The 18,555-nt window shown below is 40.3% G+C and overlaps 4 protein-coding genes across 5 annotated transcripts in view; 3 read left to right on the forward strand and 1 right to left on the reverse strand.

The window, feature by feature from the left end:
- LOC134812705 (POU domain, class 2, transcription factor 2-like) overlaps positions 1-18,555 on the forward strand; it is a 1,142,226-nt gene that overhangs the window by 217,801 nt on the left and 905,870 nt on the right. The window lies entirely within an intron of this gene.
- Positions 1-18,555, forward strand: part of LOC134812973 (DNA repair protein RAD51 homolog 1-like) — a 63,261-nt gene that overhangs the window by 38,306 nt on the left and 6,400 nt on the right. The window lies entirely within an intron of this gene.
- Positions 1-18,555, reverse strand: part of LOC134812970 (T-complex protein 1 subunit epsilon-like) — a 93,686-nt gene that overhangs the window by 11,833 nt on the left and 63,298 nt on the right. The gene's annotated exons all lie outside the window — the stretch shown is intronic.
- LOC134813247 (uncharacterized) lies at positions 14,185-15,969 on the forward strand. The gene has a single exon (XM_063820935.1). It carries the CDS (start codon positions 14,185-14,187, stop codon positions 15,967-15,969), a length of 1,785 nt encoding a protein of 594 aa, XP_063677005.1.

Below are 18,555 nucleotides of genomic sequence, written 5' to 3' on the forward strand. Positions count from 1 at the left end.
CAAAAGAGTTTACAGAAGAGTTTTACATCGGCTCAGCACCGCCAGGACATTGGCTATACACGTGGGTCAATTAGTTTGATTTGGTATGGCTCGACCGGGAAAGTGGTCGAAATTAGTGCTCTTAATGAGTCATCACTGTCGTCTGAATATTAGAGCGGGAACTTCCCAAGTTTCGGCCGACAATGCAACGCGCACAGCATGGGCGCGCAATGCTATGCGCGGTCTCATATTACTAGACTGTGTCATTCGGCGGTTGCGCTCAGCGTTACTGGGAATGAGTTGTATGTTGTTTACCTAAATTCAAGCATGGTATTCATAGATAAGCTTGTCAGTCAGTAAGTGCTTAAGTGGGAATAACAGGCAAATGAATATCACTTCATAATCAGAATTCAGTGAAATTTCTGTCACACCACTCAGTTCCATACCGGTTTTGAGCTCTTAGAAGTGACTGTTTAAGTAAATTCTTGACAGATCCGCATGTGGAGGTGAAATTTAACGGGCCAACTTTACGGAATTCGTTCCACAGCCATGCAGATTTATAAATAAATTGATTAGTTGGAGAGGGTGTAATGAACAGATTATCTTTCCTATTTGATATGTTGAATAAGTAGTATAACGAAATTGGTACTCGTGACTTAATGATCATAAAAAGTTCCATTAAACAACGGTATCGGTACAGGTTCTCTGTAACAAGTAATTCATGTTTTGTGAATAGAGGCTTAGTGGACTCTTTAACATAGAATTCAGATCCTAGACGTTGAGAATTAATTGGTCTTGCTCTAGCACATGTCTTGAATTTGTCTACATAAGCTTCATAGTCTCCAAATAGAATCCTGATACACTTCTTTTGAGTAATAAATAGTGGTTTTAACTGATTATTGGGAATACCCAATAACCACAACTTTAATAAATAAAAAAAAATTTCAAATAAATTCAATTAAAAGCATTCCCAAAAGACAAAAGATAACCCTACAAGTGGAACATATTATTGATTGTATAAACACCAATACTTGTGTATAATGTAAGATAAAAGTAAAGCAAATAGGCATAATAAATATGCATGTCACACCAAGTAGGTCGACCAACTAATAAAGTAAACTGACATAAGACATGGGCCTTCCTGTATCATGTACTACGTGCTCCCTTGTTTCATTATTGCAAGCGCGATCAAGGATTTGGTATAGTAAGAGAAACCGTTAACTCAACCCTTGTTGTAAATTTTGTGTGCTGTGTAGCTACTTAGTAAAACAACAATAAAAATGGACCACGCCGCGCATCAAAAAATGCATCTCGCAACTGCAAAGGAATCATTATTTGATGCGCGGCGCGGCCCAGTAGTGCATCACGCTAAAATTCAGGAACGTAATAAATTTTATCTCACAAATGATAAATTTAAATTGGCATTCGCACAGGAGGGGCAAAGTGCAAAGAAATTGCTGCTAACTGATGCTCACTGCTGCTTACTGCTGCTCACTGCTGCTCACTGCTACTAACTGCTGCTAACTGCTGCTCACTGCTTTCACATAGCCATGTGTATACGCGTACTGCGTAACGCGCTTGTTTCACAAGTTGAATAGATACCGCCTCCGCCTTTTCCGCCTACAGCGGTCGCGCGCTAGACTGCAAGTGAAAGGGTTCTGGTTAAAGCAAGCGGGAAAGCACATGGTTAGGTGAAAAATGTCCAAGACCATTTTGAGAATTCTTGCTGATCCAAGCAGAGCTGTTTTCTTATTATTATTATTATTATAATAATATAAATTAATATAATATAAATTATTATTATTATTATAATAATAATTATAATAATAAGGCCCCCGCTCAGAACACCAGAGCTAGTGAGTAGTGGGTCCGAGGCTGATACTCGTGGTCAGCACCCCCGGGGTCGGTAACGGCAGCAGTCCATTGGATGGCTGCCGGCTAGAGCTACTCACTCCCTGGCATTGCCAGATGTCTTCTTCCTGAGGTTCAGTTATAGCACAAAGTTTAAACTATTAACACTGTTAGTTCCCCCGTTACTAGTCCAAGTAACGGGCTAGAACTTGACCAAACAGCTGGTGAAACACCTGTAGACCACCAGAACCTCAGGCTCTATTGGCCTTCTCAACATCATTAAATGTTATCGTGAGATTTTGTAATTGCTTAAAATTCATGTTTAGGAAGGAACAAAAAAAAAAAAAAAAAATTACAAAAAAAGTTAAAAACAAAAAAGCACAAAATGGAAAAACCAAGAAAAGTATCTGTGACTGAAACAGCAGTATTTTAAGATTTATCCCCTTATTATATATTTATTCGTTATCATAGCAGCATAGACTGTCAGTACTGAAAGATTCTCCATCCTTAGTAAATAATTACTATTTATAGTGTTACCATTTACCATACCCATTGTATTAGTAATTACATTGTAATTGAAATTATATTATATATATCCTTGTATTTGGTGTTACTTGTCCCCCGGTTAATTCCCTTTCTTGCCTCTCGTTGGTGAAAATCTTTTATCCTTCTGCTCTAGCTCTTGGTTTCTTGACTAGGTGCAATTGACACCTAGTGGTTTTCTTTCCGGGCATGGACTGACCCGCAGATGTCCCCCAATCTTAAGTTGTGGACTCGTGACAAAAGGATGTGTGGCCATGGGTTAAATGGTTACTAACGGGTCTACTACCCAGGAGGTAGCTACCTGGGGAGCTGGGCGACGCGGGGCAACGCTCAGTGCTCTGTTTTCCCTGCCAACTCTCTAGGGGGTGTTTAGTCCCCCAGTTATGATATGAATTCTCTCCCAAATTTTTCAAACTCTCCTACTCTCCCTACTAATGGGTCAGAGCAGGATCAACAACCTAACATCGCCCCTCCAGCTCGCCGTGAGAGGAAGGCTCGCACTGAGACTTCCACTCGTCACACGTGGAGCAAGGAGGACAACATACAGCTCATGACGCTGTATTACCAGAGCCAACCATCCCGCTCTGGTTACAGAAGGAGACTCCGGTCACTGTGGGATGATGCCGGACTCTTCACTTGTACAGAACAAAGATTGGCAGACCAAGCAAGGTCAATCAGAAATAATAATTTTTTTTATTTGAAAATTCAATTAATCATTATATATATAAATCAAGCGTTACATTTCAGCCATGCAAAATTACAATGACATATTTTGATATACTAAATGATAAATGGTACTGCAATATAAGTTGCTTAATGTTTGGCCGGATGACAACTAACGAGAAAAATAAACTTGATTATATAATAATTAATTCGGCTGAACCAACACATAGCAAGAGCCACATTAACGTTGGGGCCGTCTACCAAATTTGAATGACAAACATTAACAAGAAATCAAACATATCATAAATAATTATAAGGATTTTGTTCATTACAATTCCGTCACAACTGATAAAGAAAAAAGAAAGGACAAGCAGATAGGAAATTGGACGGACAGAATTGTAACCAACAAAAACAAATTTCTGAGACTCATAAGACTGATGAACTAATCTGGCCAGACTGTATCGGCAGCCCAGAGGTACTTGATCAGTTTGGCCTTAAAAGTAGAAATCCGCTCTGACTGCCGGATACATACTGGTAGACTATTCCATTTCAGCATAGATCTATGAAAAAAGCTATTTCGGAAGGCATCCGAGCAGGGCACAGTGGTACTCATGTAAGTTGAAGTATCCGACATATCAATTATTTGAGCATTGTGCCTAGTGTATCGGGTGCCCTCTGGACGGCATAGGACTATATATGTAGGGAGCGAAACTGGAATTATGCTATTCACTATTTTATAGAAGGTCATAAGATCGTTATAAATAAACTTCTGTTTAACAGGGAGAATATTTAGTTTCTTTTGCTCAGTAGCAAGTTTATCGTCATTATAACTGGAGTAAGGTTCACCATTGATCCATTTAATAGCCCTCTTTTGGATAGCAACAAACTGTTGAAGATGAGTTGCAGATTGAGGGGACCATATGACAGAACAATGTTCAAATATAGACCTAATTAACGCTAAATAGAACGATCTTTTCTGCCTTTTATCAGTAGTGAAATGACATGTTCTCTTAAGTAGTCCAAGTCTAGAGGTAGCTTTGGAAACAAGCGCTTTACATTGTGCACCCCAATTAAACCTGGAGTTTATTGCGACTCCTAAATCTGACTGAGAGGGCACCAAGTCAATATCACTTCCAGAAAGTTTATAAAAGAAGGTATTGAATGGCAAGTTATCCAGCACGTTTCTTTGCAGGGACACAGAGAGGGCTTTGCACTTTTGTGGGTGGAACTTCATTCGATTTCTCACTGACCAATCATATAATCTATTGATGTCATTTTGGATTATGTGATGGTCAGGGTAACCAAGAATCTCCCTCCAAATTTTAGTGTCATCTGCATAAAGGGCGATATTGGTGCCTTCAGAGACACAGGAGAACATGTCATTTATAAATATTACAAACAATAAAGGGCCAAGTATAGAACCTTGAGGGACACCAGACCGAACTGGTAGAGTAGAAGACGTTTGGCCTCCTATCACTACTTGTTGTTGTCGCCCCTCAAGATAGGACTTAATAAATTTAAGCATTAGTCCATCAACATTAAAAATATTCTTTAATTTACTTAAAATAAGGTCATGCGAAACGCTATCAAAAGCTTTCGCAAAATCAAAATATATTATATCAGTCCTGGACCTGTTATTCAGTGCAAGTGCAAGATTGTCCGTGAAAGGTATCATTTGGGTTGTGCATGAACGTTCATTAACAAAACCGTGTTGTCGGTCATCCAACAGATCAGAACATGCAGCGTATAATGCAGTCTTTATGCACCTTTCAAAGACTTTCATTACAAGAGATGTTAACGAGATAGGCCTGTAGTTCTCAACCGAAGACTTATCGCCCTTTTTGTGCACTGGTACTACAAGTGCCAGCTTCCAATCAGGGGGTATGCATCCGCTCGAGAAAGACAGGTTAAATAGAACACTAAGTGGGTATGCAAGGCTTTGGGCACAGTTTTTGAGGACTCTCCCATGAATCCCATCAGGGCCAGGGGCCTTGTTAGGATTTAACTTTTTAAGAATCAACAGAACATCTTCTCTACTAAACACAAGACTTGAAAAACAATCATCACGAAAATCTATGTCAATGCCATAATCGCTCTCTTGAGAAAACTGCTCATAAAAATATTCGTTAAAAAGGGCAGCTTGATCAGATGGATTGTTTCGAAAGCGATTATGATATTTGACAGTTTCAGGGATCCTGGTTGACTTTGATTTAGATTTAACGTAGGTCCAGAATTTCTTGGAGATAAGAGCATCATCGGAGTCATCCTCAACACTGAGTCTCATTCTTTCGTCCATCAAATTTTTAAATTTTGTGCGAAATGCACGAAACTTTTGTTTATGAGACTCAGAGTTGCTCCCCTTATGCCTTATTCTCCATTTCTCCTTATTTCGTAGGAGACGATCACATTCGGAGTCATACCATGGGGGCTGGAACTGAGACTTAATGGTCTTTTTAGGGATCCATCGGTCACAGGCTGCACCGAGAACTCCTCTGAATCGACTCCAGGCAAGATAAGGATCATTACTCTCAAATATACTATCCCAATCGATGCTAAATAACTCAGAATTCAGGCCCCTAAAATTACCTTTACTATAATTAAAGATCTTTCTTTTAGGCTGCTTAATATACTTGGTCTTAATATCAATGTCAAATGTGATACAAAAGTGGTCGGACATACACATTTCGTTTTGATCTAAGACTTTAACATTCTTAATAAGGTTTTGAATGTTAGTGAACACAAGATCTAAGGTGTTGCCTGACTTGTGAGTAGGGGAGCTAATAAGTTGTGTATGTCCGAGGTCATCAGTGAGAAAATTTACAAAGCTAGAATGTAGCTGGCAAGATGACTGACCATCTGGCCAGGAAATCGAAGCCAAATTAAAGTCACCTACCAGAATGTGCCTTTGCAATTTTCTGGCAGATGCTAAAGTAACAAAATGTTTCTTGAAAGATTCAAAATTATCTAAGCCAAGCGTTCCTACTCTATAAAATGTTGATATACAAAAGTTTCTTCCACACTGAGTCTTAATTATGATGGATAATAATTCAGCTTGAACACTAACTTTAGAGAACTTTAGACTCGAGATATCAATGTCTGTTCTATGGGCAATCAGAACACCACCACCGTTTTTTCTGAATTTCTTGGGCTGGGTTGCATCCACTGGATGCGATCTTAAGGATCGGTCAAGCCTAAATACTTTGTATTTGTCAGGGAGCACCTCATTACTGAGAATGGAATTTTTCAGCCATGTCTCGTTTAGAATAATGATGTGAGGCTTATGTTTGTAGATATAACCATGGAATTCATGTATCTTGGTCATATTTAGTGGTGGTGTTCCTGATGCTAAATCGCGTGTATTTAGGAAACCATGGACATTATTGTAAACAACGGATAGATTTGGTCCAGGATTCAGTAAGGAACAATTACAAATTACTATCAGGGAAATATTAAGGAGAGATAGAAAAACCAGACCACACCTAGACATGACCCCAAGCCAGCTGCTGGTAATACCGAAAAGTAACTTAACAGTCTGTTTCGGTGACATGGTAGGTGACAGTTCGGTTTTTGTGGTAGATAGCAATTTTACAGAAATTGCAGCTAAGGCTGTCCCAATGCCCCTCTCCCCCCTATACACAAGTTTAAAGTGTCTGAGAAAAATGGTACAAAATATTACCATAAAGTAAAGATTTATGGATGACCTCAAACATGGTACAGAGTGTATTTAAGGTTGTAGGGGAGCACCAGGGAGTATATTAGCATCGATAGTCAAAGAAAATATATACAAAATAACATAAAAATAAAATATACCCAATAGAGCACATAACATATGACGAGACAGAAGACAGGACAACAAATTTTCCCCGTTACCTCTATTACTTTTACTGATGATAACATACCTAGAAAACATACCAGTTGCAACACGGTGTTGTTGAGCCGATATTCCCATGGAACTTTAAAGTATATTATTAACAGAATTGTGTCTCGCCGTTGTGTTTTGTTAGGTATTGTGCTATAATATGAAGTAACATACATTATGCTATCACTTCGTTTGAATACATATAAATAACATCCAAATGATCAAATCCAATAGGATACTGATGCAGACAATGAAAAATTTAAATATTGAATTGAATTACCACATCAGTATCCCAATGGATTAAACCACTTTGAGTGTATGATTCTGAGATAGAACTTTGCCAACACTGGCATCCCAGCCTTAGGGCTGGGATGAATATCATAAAAGCCCCTAATGTCACATTTAGGAAATAATCTCTCGTTTCTGTTTCCATAGCGGTCTAAGAAAGCCCAAAAACATCAAGGTAAAACAGTTTATGCCTAGAGCAGCGATCAAAGATCAAATTATTCATAGCACAAACATTACCAGGGATTTTATCTTGTCCGTTGGGGTGGACTGGTGGAATAGCTTGTACAAAAACACGTGCATTTGGATAAAGTTTTTTTGCTGTCTTCATAAGGTCACTCACAGGGGTCTCGAGATGATCGACACCCTGGGTACAGTACCGGATGTCGTTGGCACCGAAGCTTAAGAACAGTTTCTTTACCTGCACAAGAGGGTTCTTTGTATGAAAGGCCTCAATAGATTTCTGTATAGCTGATATCTTAAGCCCACCCTTAGCGATGTTGGTGACAGTTTCTTTACCTCTACTGAGGCGATCTGCGTCCAATCGAGCAGCAAAGGAGTCACCAGCAATGAGAATGATAGACTTCTGGTGTTTTTGAGAGTCTGTGATGGGAGCTTTTGGGGATACTTTATTTTATTTTTTTTTTTTTTTTTTTTTTTTTTTTTTTTTTTTTTTTTTTAATGAGGAACCTGCCAAACCCCAGGACACCAGGAGGATACCACCGGCAAAGCGGCTAATAGTACCCTCCGGTCTGTGTTGTACCGAAGAAGCTGAGTTAATCGATCAAGACTCGGCTTACCAGCCAAGAGGCAAAATCTGAGCGGCACCAAGGGTTCAGAGAGTGTCATTTCAGCTTCTCCGGTGCTGGATGCCCTGGGGTTTCACATGCGCCGTAGCAAAATAAATATAAAAACACACGCACACAATTTTTTTTATTCTTTTAGATAATACGTCGAATAAAGTCAGTGGATATAGAGTAATAAATAGCACATAAGATGGAGAGAAAAAGGAGAGATACTACTGGTTTTAAATGTGACTCTATATCAATACTAGTAGTGGAGATAACTCCACTGGCTACAACTTGTGAAATAGAGGGTAAAGGTAAGGCACGGCTGTAATTTCGAGAGAATAAATAAACAAGAGTGTATAGTGGATCCAGTACTTTGGGTATAAAATGGTCATCAAGGTATAACGTCTTTAAGGCACCGTATAATATCCGGTTTTTCACCTAATAAGAAAAGCTTAAGATGTTTAAGATATCGCTCCCAGAATAGGGGTTCCTTGTTCTGGAAACTCCTTCCAATAAACCAACAGCAAACCGAATTTATGAAGTTAACACTTTTATCTCTGTGATTTAAGCAAATCAAATAGTGGCGATATGGGTCGTCATAATTTGCGTCAATATTCGATCTAATAAACAGATTTACTCCCTGTAGGAAAGAGCTTGTGGCTGGACAGTCAATAAATATGTGAGAGATAGTTTCGAGGTTGTGATTACATAACGAGCAATTTGGACTATCTTTTTCAATCTTCATTTTATATCTCATGTACCGACAAGTACTAATCCGGTGAAGGAGCTTATATTGGTACTGAATAAGTTTGAAGTTATTTGAGAAAGAAGTAAAAATATCCGTAAAAATACTAATCCAATCAATATCCGTTAAGGAGAGGTTAGCACTCCAGTTCCTCATTGGAGGAAGGGTGCTGGGATCTAAACGCTTAGACATGGTATCTCTAATGTTTCTACCTTTGATAGTGAGAGGAGTATCTCTAGAGTTGGGGGTATTCCTACCTCCCCAAAAGCGAAGTGAAAGTTGGGTATCGATAAATGTAATGTTACTTGTAAACGTATCGGTATTATTAAATCGACGTATTCCCAATTTTATACTCGCATATTGAGTCGAAGAGATTATACTACTTGTTTGGCCCCACTTTCTCAGAAATTGCTGAAAACTTAAGAGGTTACCTTCCTCTGAAACGAAATCAGAAAGATAGATGATATTTCTATCAATAAGAATATCGTTCCAGAGCTTGGAGCCAATGTCCGTTATTACGTCGCTTCCCCACACACAGTGGTTGACTGTACTCTTACTTGACTGTGAAGAAATAGACTTCCAAAGCTTATAATGGCGAAGAAGGTTAAAGGTAAAACCAGTATTCTTTAATGTGAGACAGTTTTCTATACACACAGTTGGTATATTTGGGTGTAAAAGCTGATTGATGATAATATTTTTCCAGGCATGTTGGAAATTAGGATCGATAACTTTTCCTATAAGTGACACTTTTAAACCTATAATAAAATCGTTAGTATAGAAGAGACCTAGACCCCCACATTCACGAGGAGTCCCTTGTGTTAGTCCTCATCAACTAACACGCCTTGCTACTGCAAGAAGAGACGACGGGTGGGGTGCCTAGTCTGAGCACGGCTTTCACAACCCCGCCCGCTCTGGGGTGGCTAGCCAGCAAACTGCAGGGATCACTCACTCCATCCCCCCTGTTGTTTCTGGACCCACTAGCAACCTCAGAGTGACCTCCACGTTGGTAAGGGATGGTAACTGCCCCTCATTGTCCGGCAGGCTAAACGTCGTCTGGCTGGATCAGATCAAATACCAGCACATACCTGGCCTCTCTCCACTCCACCTCACTCACACAGGAGCCCGGCAAGCTCCTTTCCGCTACGGACAGTAGAATATTAAAACGACCCAACCATGGACAAATGGTACCTAAAACCCACAAATATGCCAAAACAGTACAATAGCTCGTCACATAAACAGAGAGAACGGCAACAGGGGTCTACTGAAAACACGGAACGCGCGGACAAAGACATACATAGTAAAGAAAGCCACAAATTTATCACCAAACTGGTGCGCGCGCGACCAAACAAATCACGGCAAAACAACAAACATCAAGCACAGTAAATATCGAGAAACACCTAGCGGAGCTGTTAGCCAGATAACAGTGGAAGTGGTAGTTTCTCGCATTATCAAACCCAATTTTCCGGGAGGCTGTTTCGACAGTTGACTTTCTATGGACTCAGAAAGTCCCCCGATGACGGAACATATGGCAGATACTTTTAGGGGTATCGCCGTTCCACCGGGTCATAACAGCAATGTTATGTCCATTTGGTTCGTGCCGGCTCAGCGAGTCCCCATCCCAGCCGAGCTTTCGGTACACCTCCGCAACCAAAGGAGCTCCAAGAGACGTTAGCCACAAGGCGGACGTAGCCTCCCCGCAAACCCGGGGAGGTAGAGTGAGCGCCCACCGACAAAAAAAAAAAAAAAAAAAAACATTCACGAGGAGAAGTAACAATATCACGTTTCAACTTATCCCTCTTACAACCCCACAAGAAGTGAAATATCATAGTGTCTATTTTACTGATGGTGTTAGTATCAGGAGTTTCTAGTGGTATGATAAGGTAAGTGAACTGGGAAAGAATAAGAGATTTAATAATTGTACACTTTCCTATCAGAGTTAAGTCTCTCTTACTCCAGGTGTTGATAGCGGAGCTGGCGTTACTAAGTTTACTGTGGTAGTTCATTTTGCAGAGATCAGCTCCACTAGACGTGTTGTCGAACTTGACTCCTAATGCTGTAAACTCGTTAAGTCGTTAGCTACCATGTCTTCCCCGTATGTACTGGTAAGGTAATTTCGGAGACTAGTGTTGTCTCTGGTAGCTCCTAAAGGTATGCACTTAGTTTTACTGATGTTGGGCTTACAGCCTGAGTGCTGACCGAACAGGTTGAGCTCTAGGATAACTGCATCTACGCAAGCCTGGGAGGGATCCAGGTACAGATCCGTGTCATCAGCAAACAGACTCATGAGTATGTTGATACCATTAATGCTGAGGCCTTTAATATAAGGGTTATACTGTAGCTTATTACTAAGTACCTGGGACACTAGGAGGAAAAGAATTGGGGAAAGGGGGCTCCCCTGATGGACGCCACGAAGTATGTGAACAGGGCTGCTAAGGTGTCCGTTAACGTTAGCGTAACTCATACCAGCGTGAAATGCCACTCTCACCAAGTTGATTAAATAATTTCCAAACCCCATACCTTCCAAGACACTGAAAAGAAACTTATGTTCGACCGAGTCGAAAGCCCGTTGGAGGTCGACCTGCATAATCATACCAGTATCCTCTTGGTTATCATGGTAATGTTCTAAGGTTAGATACATTAAGATCAGATTATCGCTGGTACTCTTCCCTTTTTGAAACCCGGATTGGGCTGTACTAATAAGTGTTGGAAGTGAACTTAAGATCCTATTTTTTATAATATGAGTGAATATCTTATAGTCTACATTCAAAAGGGTGATTGGTCGCCAGTTCTTTATATAGTTTAACTCAATGGGGGTTTTAGGTTTCGGGATAAGTGTTATAATTCCTAGACGTTGTGAAGGTGACATAACCCCATTATCAACCGACTCTAAAAAGGAGTTAAATAGGATATTCTTAATGTCCTCCCAGAATACTTTGTAGAATTCAGCAGTGAGGCCGTCCCACCCTGGAGATTTATTTTTCTTAAATTTACTGATAATACTATCCATCTCCAGGAGGGAAATTGGCCTATCTAACCTATCAGCGTTCTCCTGATCAATAGTATCTAGGTTACTGGAATTAATATAATCGGTTATTTCATGCTCGTTTGGATTCGTAGAGCTAAAGATGTCCTGATAAAAGTTAACTACGTGCTCAGAAATATCCTGCTGTGTGCGTAGTACACTCTGATCGCTGTTAATAAGTTTGGTAATAGACTTTTTTTTAGCTCTACTTTTCTCCAGCCCGAAGAAATATTTGGTGGACCTTTCACCCTCCTCTGTCCACTGAATCCTAGACCTGGTCATGGCCCCGTTAACCTCAGCTTTAATGATACTATCAAGCTGGGATTCCAAGTCATACAATTTTTTGCGCAGATCATCTTTCTGCATAAAATCAGTTATCTTTTTAACCTCTTCAATATCAGAGGATATTTTTTTCTTTTTTGCAACTTTTTCTTTCTTTTCTTTTTTTCCGAATCTGATCGCAAAATCTTTAATTTTCATTTTAATCACGTCCCAGAGTCCCGAGTACGAATCAAAATTACTGTCAGCAGTTTCATTGATAATCTCCCGTACATTACTCAAAAACGACTCATTATTTAGATGGCTATTATTAAGTTTCCAATATCCTATTCCACGTTTAATGGGGGAACCCTGTAGAGATAATGAAATGTAGCTGTGATCAGATCGAAAACCATGACTAATATCTGCGTTACAGACCGGATAATTAACCAGACTATCATCTATAAGGAAGAAATCTATACTTTATTAGGACTGTCGGATGTAGGAGAGGGAAGAATAGGAGATGAAGGGGAAGAGGAAGGAGTGGTTAACTTTCTGAAGGAGAGACTATACCTCCAACAAATTTCATTGTCAGAAGGTGCAACTCCTGGGGCAATCCTGTGCCTCATGACTTGCTGTGCACCAGGCTTCATGATGTTCAGTGTGCCATTGGTGGCAGGAAGGGTGAAGTCTGCGTTAATCAACTCTTGGGCTGGCCTTGACCTAGAGGCCCTAGTTGTGCGTTGTTCTACTTGGGTTGTATCGAGCACAAACTCAAGTGACCGTGGAGCCCCTATTGAGTAAGTGCAAATGGAGCTAGACTGTGATATTATTAGGTCTTCATCGTCTTTATGGAGGCTTAACTTAGCTTGCTGAGTGTCGTACCTAGTAACAAGGCAAGCATCCATGTTGTTTGTGGTGGAGGGGAGGTCATTAATAAGTCCCATCAACTTAAAGATGCTAGGGAAGTTGTTGATGGGATGTGGCTTGTTAACTATGTTACCAAAGCAGTAGTCTTCTGATGAAGGGCTTAGCCATAGGGTGTGGACTTTTTTAGATTTGCCTTCAAGATTCATTGAATCTAATTCTTCTGTGATTTTCATGAATAGATTTTCGTTCATCCCAGGGAGGACTGGAACGTGCTCTATGAGCGCATGTGGGCTATACGAGACATTTTGAACAGTAGTTTCCTTCTTCGTTTTCTTTTCCTTCTTCTTTTCATCTATACGTTCTATTTTAGAAGCAAGCTTTTCCTCTTTCAGACTGTCCAGGATACTCTGAGTGAGGAGGGTATGCATGTGTTGCTTTACTTCAAGAGATAAGTTTTGCAGTAAGGCGAGGAAGTTGGCGGGCAGTGTTGGCATCTTGTTGTGAAGTGTGGGAGGATCGGGAGGAGACTGGGTGATCCGGATAAGAGATCAACAGCAGGATGTTTCAGTGGCACCGTTGTAAACCCTAGCAATCTGGACATAGAACTACTCAGACATAGAACTACTGGAGATTCGAGGTACTCTTCCACCTAGTGTAGTGGAAGAGGCTCCAACAACAACAACTCAAGCTCTACCCACAGTCTCCCAAGCAATCAGGACGTTGAGGGATGCAACTATCCCAACTGTTGCTGCCGAAGAACTCAACCCCACCGCAACGGTACCTGATTTTGACAAGGAGGCAATCATTGAGCGGCTAAAAACCCTCTTAGAAGACCCTTCAGTGATAGAAACCAAGCCCCTGAGACATGTGAACAGAAAGAAGCTTATGGAGGAAACATCTCTCATCAACTCATGTATAGCAGAGATTCCTACTTCTTCAATCACTGAAACCAACACTCTATTGCTTGCAGGAGCACATTTAGTCAGCGAAAGACAACCGGATTGCAGATCAACTTATGAATTGCCTAACCAACGCTGATATCCCAGACTGGATGACATTGGGACGCACGTACCTGCTCATAAAAGACCACTCCAAAGGACCCATCCCAGGCAATTTCAGACCTATTACATGCTTATCAGCTATGTGGAAACTGTTCACTGGTCTAATCTCAGATTCCATATACAACCATTTAGACCAGCAAAAACTCCTCCCCCCTGAGCAGAAAGGGTGCAAGAAAAAGAGCAGAGGATGTAAAGAACAGTTAATGATAGACAAACTCATTCTATAGAACTGTAAACGAAGGAAGCGGAACCTGAACATGACGTTTATAGACTACAAGAAGGCGTATGATAGCGTCCCACACTCTTGGATTCTGTCTTGTTTGACCATGTGTGGTATCTCTTCATCCATCATAGATCTGTTTGAAGCCTCCTTCAAACAATCGTATGTTAACCTGATGCTTGGTAAAGTTTCCCTTGGGAGAATTAAAATTAATAGAGGTCTATTCCAAGGAGACTCAGTATCACCTATTCACTTTATCATTAGTCTTATACCCCTGTCCATTCTTTTGAATAAGCATGACATAGGATACTCTCTGGAGAAGGGAGGTCGACCGAAAGTGTCACATAGGCTTTACATGGACGACCTCAAGTTGTATGCCGAGAGTGAAGACGAAATGCAAACACTGGTTAATACCACAGCAGAGTTCAGCAGTGACATAAAAATGGAATTCGGGCTAGAGAAATGTGCCGTGGTGAAGGTGAAGAAGGGAGCAAGAGCCGTTTTCGAAGGCATCTCCCTACCCACAGGTGAACAGATCCATGAGTTAGAGGACGAGGGCTATAAGTATCTGGGAATACTAGAAGCCAATGATATACTGCACAAAGAGATGAAAGCACTGGTTACAAAAGAGTATATCAGAAGAGTTAAAAAGGTTTTAAAATCCCAGCTTCATGGCTGGAATAGTATACAAGCAATTAACACCTGGGCTGTACCTGTGATAAGATATGGAGCTGGAATTCTCTCATGGAATGCTGGAGAGACCAAAGCCTTAGATGTCAAGACCCGGAAACTGATGAGGATAAATGGAGCTCACCACCCCCAAGGAGATGTTGATCGGTTATACGTAAGCCGTCAACTGGGTGGCCGTGGGCTACATAGTATAGAGGAAGTCGTAAAGAGAGAGGAGAATGCACTCACCACTTATGTGGTGAGAAGTAGAGACCCAGAACTGATTGCTCTGAAGGACTACTTTGTCAAAGACAAGATACTCTTGGGTGAAGAGATAGAGAAAGATATCGACCGAACACAACGCGAGGAAATCCGCAAGGAGAAGTGGACTGCTAAAGTGATGCACGGACAGTTCCCAAGGCAGATGGTGGGTATAGCGGACCCGTTAACCTCTTGGAACTGGCTCACTCAACAAGACTTGAAGAAGGAGACAGAAGGATTGTTGATAGCAGCCCAAGACCAAGCACTTAGGACGAATTATGTGAAGCACAGGATTGACAAAACACCTGGCTCTTCTCCCCTCTGCAGACTCTGCAGAAATCATTACGAGACAATAGACCACATACTGAATGGGTGCCCAAAACTTTCACAGACAGAATATAAGTGTCGGCATGACAAAGTAGCTGCCGCATTGCACTGGAGTCTGTGCAAGGAATACGGCTTCCCACGCAGTAAAAGGTGGTACGAACACCGGGCAGAGAAGGTGCTGGAGAACGAAAAAGTCAAGATATTGTGGGACTTCCATGTCCAGTCGGACCACGTTATCGAACACTGCAGACCGGATCTCCTCCTGGTAGACAAGGTAACCAACGCAGCAACCATCATTGACGTTGCAATCCCAGGAGATACCCGGATCCTGGATAGAGAACAAGAAAAGATACTGAAATATCAAGACCTAAAAAGAGAAATTAAGAAGAACTGGAATTTACGAAAGGTCACAATCGTCCCTGTGGTGATAGGCGCATTAGGAACTATCACCATTAACTTTCGTAAACACCTCGACGCAGTCCACTGCAATCTGAGCATCTCTAATCTCCAGAAGACAGCTCTGCTTGGATCAGCCAGAATTCTCAGGATGGTCTTAGACATATGATATTATTGAGAGTATAATACACTGTAGATACTCTATATTTAGTTTATTCTTCACTGGATACTGTAATAAACACTTTTTACCTGGTCCTCTTATATCTCTTCCCTTGCTATGCAAGCCCTGTCTCTTGTTTATACAATTTTTAACCCGTATATTGGGTAGACTGTGTATTTGTTACGTATTTTATATTATACAGTTTTGTGTACAAGTAATTATTGTTATTTACTGGACTAAGGGGTATACATGTGTTGGAGTTTTTCTCTTATTTTTCTTCTCTTGCTCTGCATGCCCTGATTCTTGTATAAACATGATGTTTGTTTAAATATTGTATATTCTTGCATTGATTGTGGTATTTTGTGGGTCAGATTCAGCAATACCCAATGGGTACTTGCTGAATCACTGTTTTATACACTCTGTAGCCAGTCCCTGTGTTCCGTCCCTTGCCCTGCAAGCCCAGTTTCTTGATTATACAGCATTTATTTATCGTGTATTACATTGTAGTATGTAATAAACATTTGTAGTAGTGTAGGATTGATTGAATTTCTTTTTGCTAGGTTTTATAATATTTATTTGTATAATTTGTGATTGTTTCTCCCGGTTTTCTTCCCTTGCGTAGCAAGCCCTGTCTCTTGTAAAAACAACCTCGAAAGATTTGTAGATTCACATAGTCTCTACACCTTTACCCTCTGGTCCCTAGGGTCAGCTGATCCCGGGCCAGAGGAAAACTACCGACTGCCAAGGTTTGACGCCTAGGCAGTCGAGACCTCTTATTGAGACCCTTTATAATAATATATGGAACAAATATTTTACGAGTCGCCCGTTAAGCGCGGCGTCTTGGTATGAACTATAAAATCAATTTTTAATTTAATTATTGACTATGAATTGAACTATTATGTATTATGAATTATAATAATATCATATAATAAATATAAGTAAACATCCGATAATAAACTTGTTTATAGAACCAGTTTGTACTTTGTATTACGTCATCATGCATGGCCCCCATTGTCATTTTACTAGTATTGTTGCGAAAGCCAAGATACAGCTGCGCACTCGTGCGCGGCAGGTCTACAATTACCTGGAGACCTCAGGCTATCACGTTCAGAAACAGTAAGTCTACAACTAAAAAACATGTGACAAGAACCACAAACTAGTACACAGTATAGCTTACTGGGCGCGGTGCTCAGCCTGTCATTCCGCCTAATCTCTATTATATGATTATGAATATAAATATAATAGCCTGGGGTCCCCAGGTAATAAAATGTTTCACGAAATCAAAAAGTTCCGCGAACAAAATTCAGCGAAAATCTCAGAATCAGTGGAATAAAATCGAGCGCCATTATGTCCGATTTTTCGCTGAAGTTTGCCGACTTCATGACATCATTTAGCGCACACATGTATGATGTAATATTGAGTTTTGTATTCATTCAATTGATTTCAAACTGTGGTATACTTTTTTGTCAGGAGATACGAATATATTGTCATGAGATCAAGTTAAGCCTAAATTTAACTGCTTTAAGTCAGATATAATATGACAAAAACATATAATATGTTCACAGTTCTGATGATGTAGAAATTAGGAAGAATGATTAAATTCAAAGTTGTGATGACAAAAAGTAGTGATAATAAAAGGTAGTGATGATGTTTGTGTCATTATCCTTGATTTGATTTGATTTATTATCCAATTCAAGTCTTTTGTTTCAAGTTTTCATGAAATATGTGCCTAAATTTGGCCATAACTTTATTAGTTCCCCAAACTTGGTGATTTTGTGCAGATTGTGCTTGCGGGCAATGTACCGTCCCACAAGTGCAATCAGAGACTCGCCATTCCCTGTGCTTTCTTTGGCAATTACATGGACGACATCTAAATTTAATTACCGTGTATCATGTTCAACAAGCTCGTATGATCCTCAAAATTTCTAGGATGACTAGGTAATAACAAGCGTTAACCCTCTATGTATCATCACCGATGTGACAGAAGATCTCTGTTAGCAGCCAAGAGACTCAGCTACAAATTGGTGCTTGAACGCTGCCAAGTATTCTGTAGTAATAAAGGATCCCTTCTGTTTGTATTGTTGAACATTAATTTGCCAACATCATCAACAATCAATCAGTAAAGTATTTGCAGCTCCAATCTTTCGAGCTGTCATGCACAAGTGCAAACAATGCAAAAGGAGCTAAAGGGGTCGGATGTTGTGAGCAAAGCTATGAGGTCTAAGTTCTATGACTCACAAATCGAGGATGAGATCATTGCTATTGTCAAAGATCTTGTCCCTGCTCCTGTTACTCTGTTGCCTCCACCAGTGCCACTGTGGACTAGAACTATCTACGGAAACCAGAAAATAGCTCTGACCCCTAGCAGTGCAGTTAATATTTTGTAGACTTGTGTGATCATGATGTGATGTCATAAATTTGACTTTACTTTACTTTACTTTAAATGGCTACGAAGACAGTCTAGGACGAACAATGAGTTGAGAGATACTGTAAGCCTGTAGTCTGGGGCAATGATAGACAACTGAGTATAGTGAAAGTGTGTTCGAAGAATTATCACAGGAACTTGTAGATAACAATATATCCTGAGAGATAACA

The sequence above is a fragment of the Bolinopsis microptera genome, chromosome 3 (genome assembly GCF_026151205.1).
Source record: "Bolinopsis microptera isolate Bmic1 chromosome 3, MBARI_Bmic_1.0, whole genome shotgun sequence".
Classification (NCBI taxonomy): Eukaryota; Metazoa; Ctenophora; class Tentaculata; order Lobata; family Bolinopsidae; genus Bolinopsis; species Bolinopsis microptera.

Excerpts from the sequence above, each read along its gene's own strand:
- LOC134813247 (XM_063820935.1), top strand. The coding sequence starts at position 14,185 with ATGACGTTTATAGACTACAAGAAGGCGTATGATAGCGTCCCACACTCT.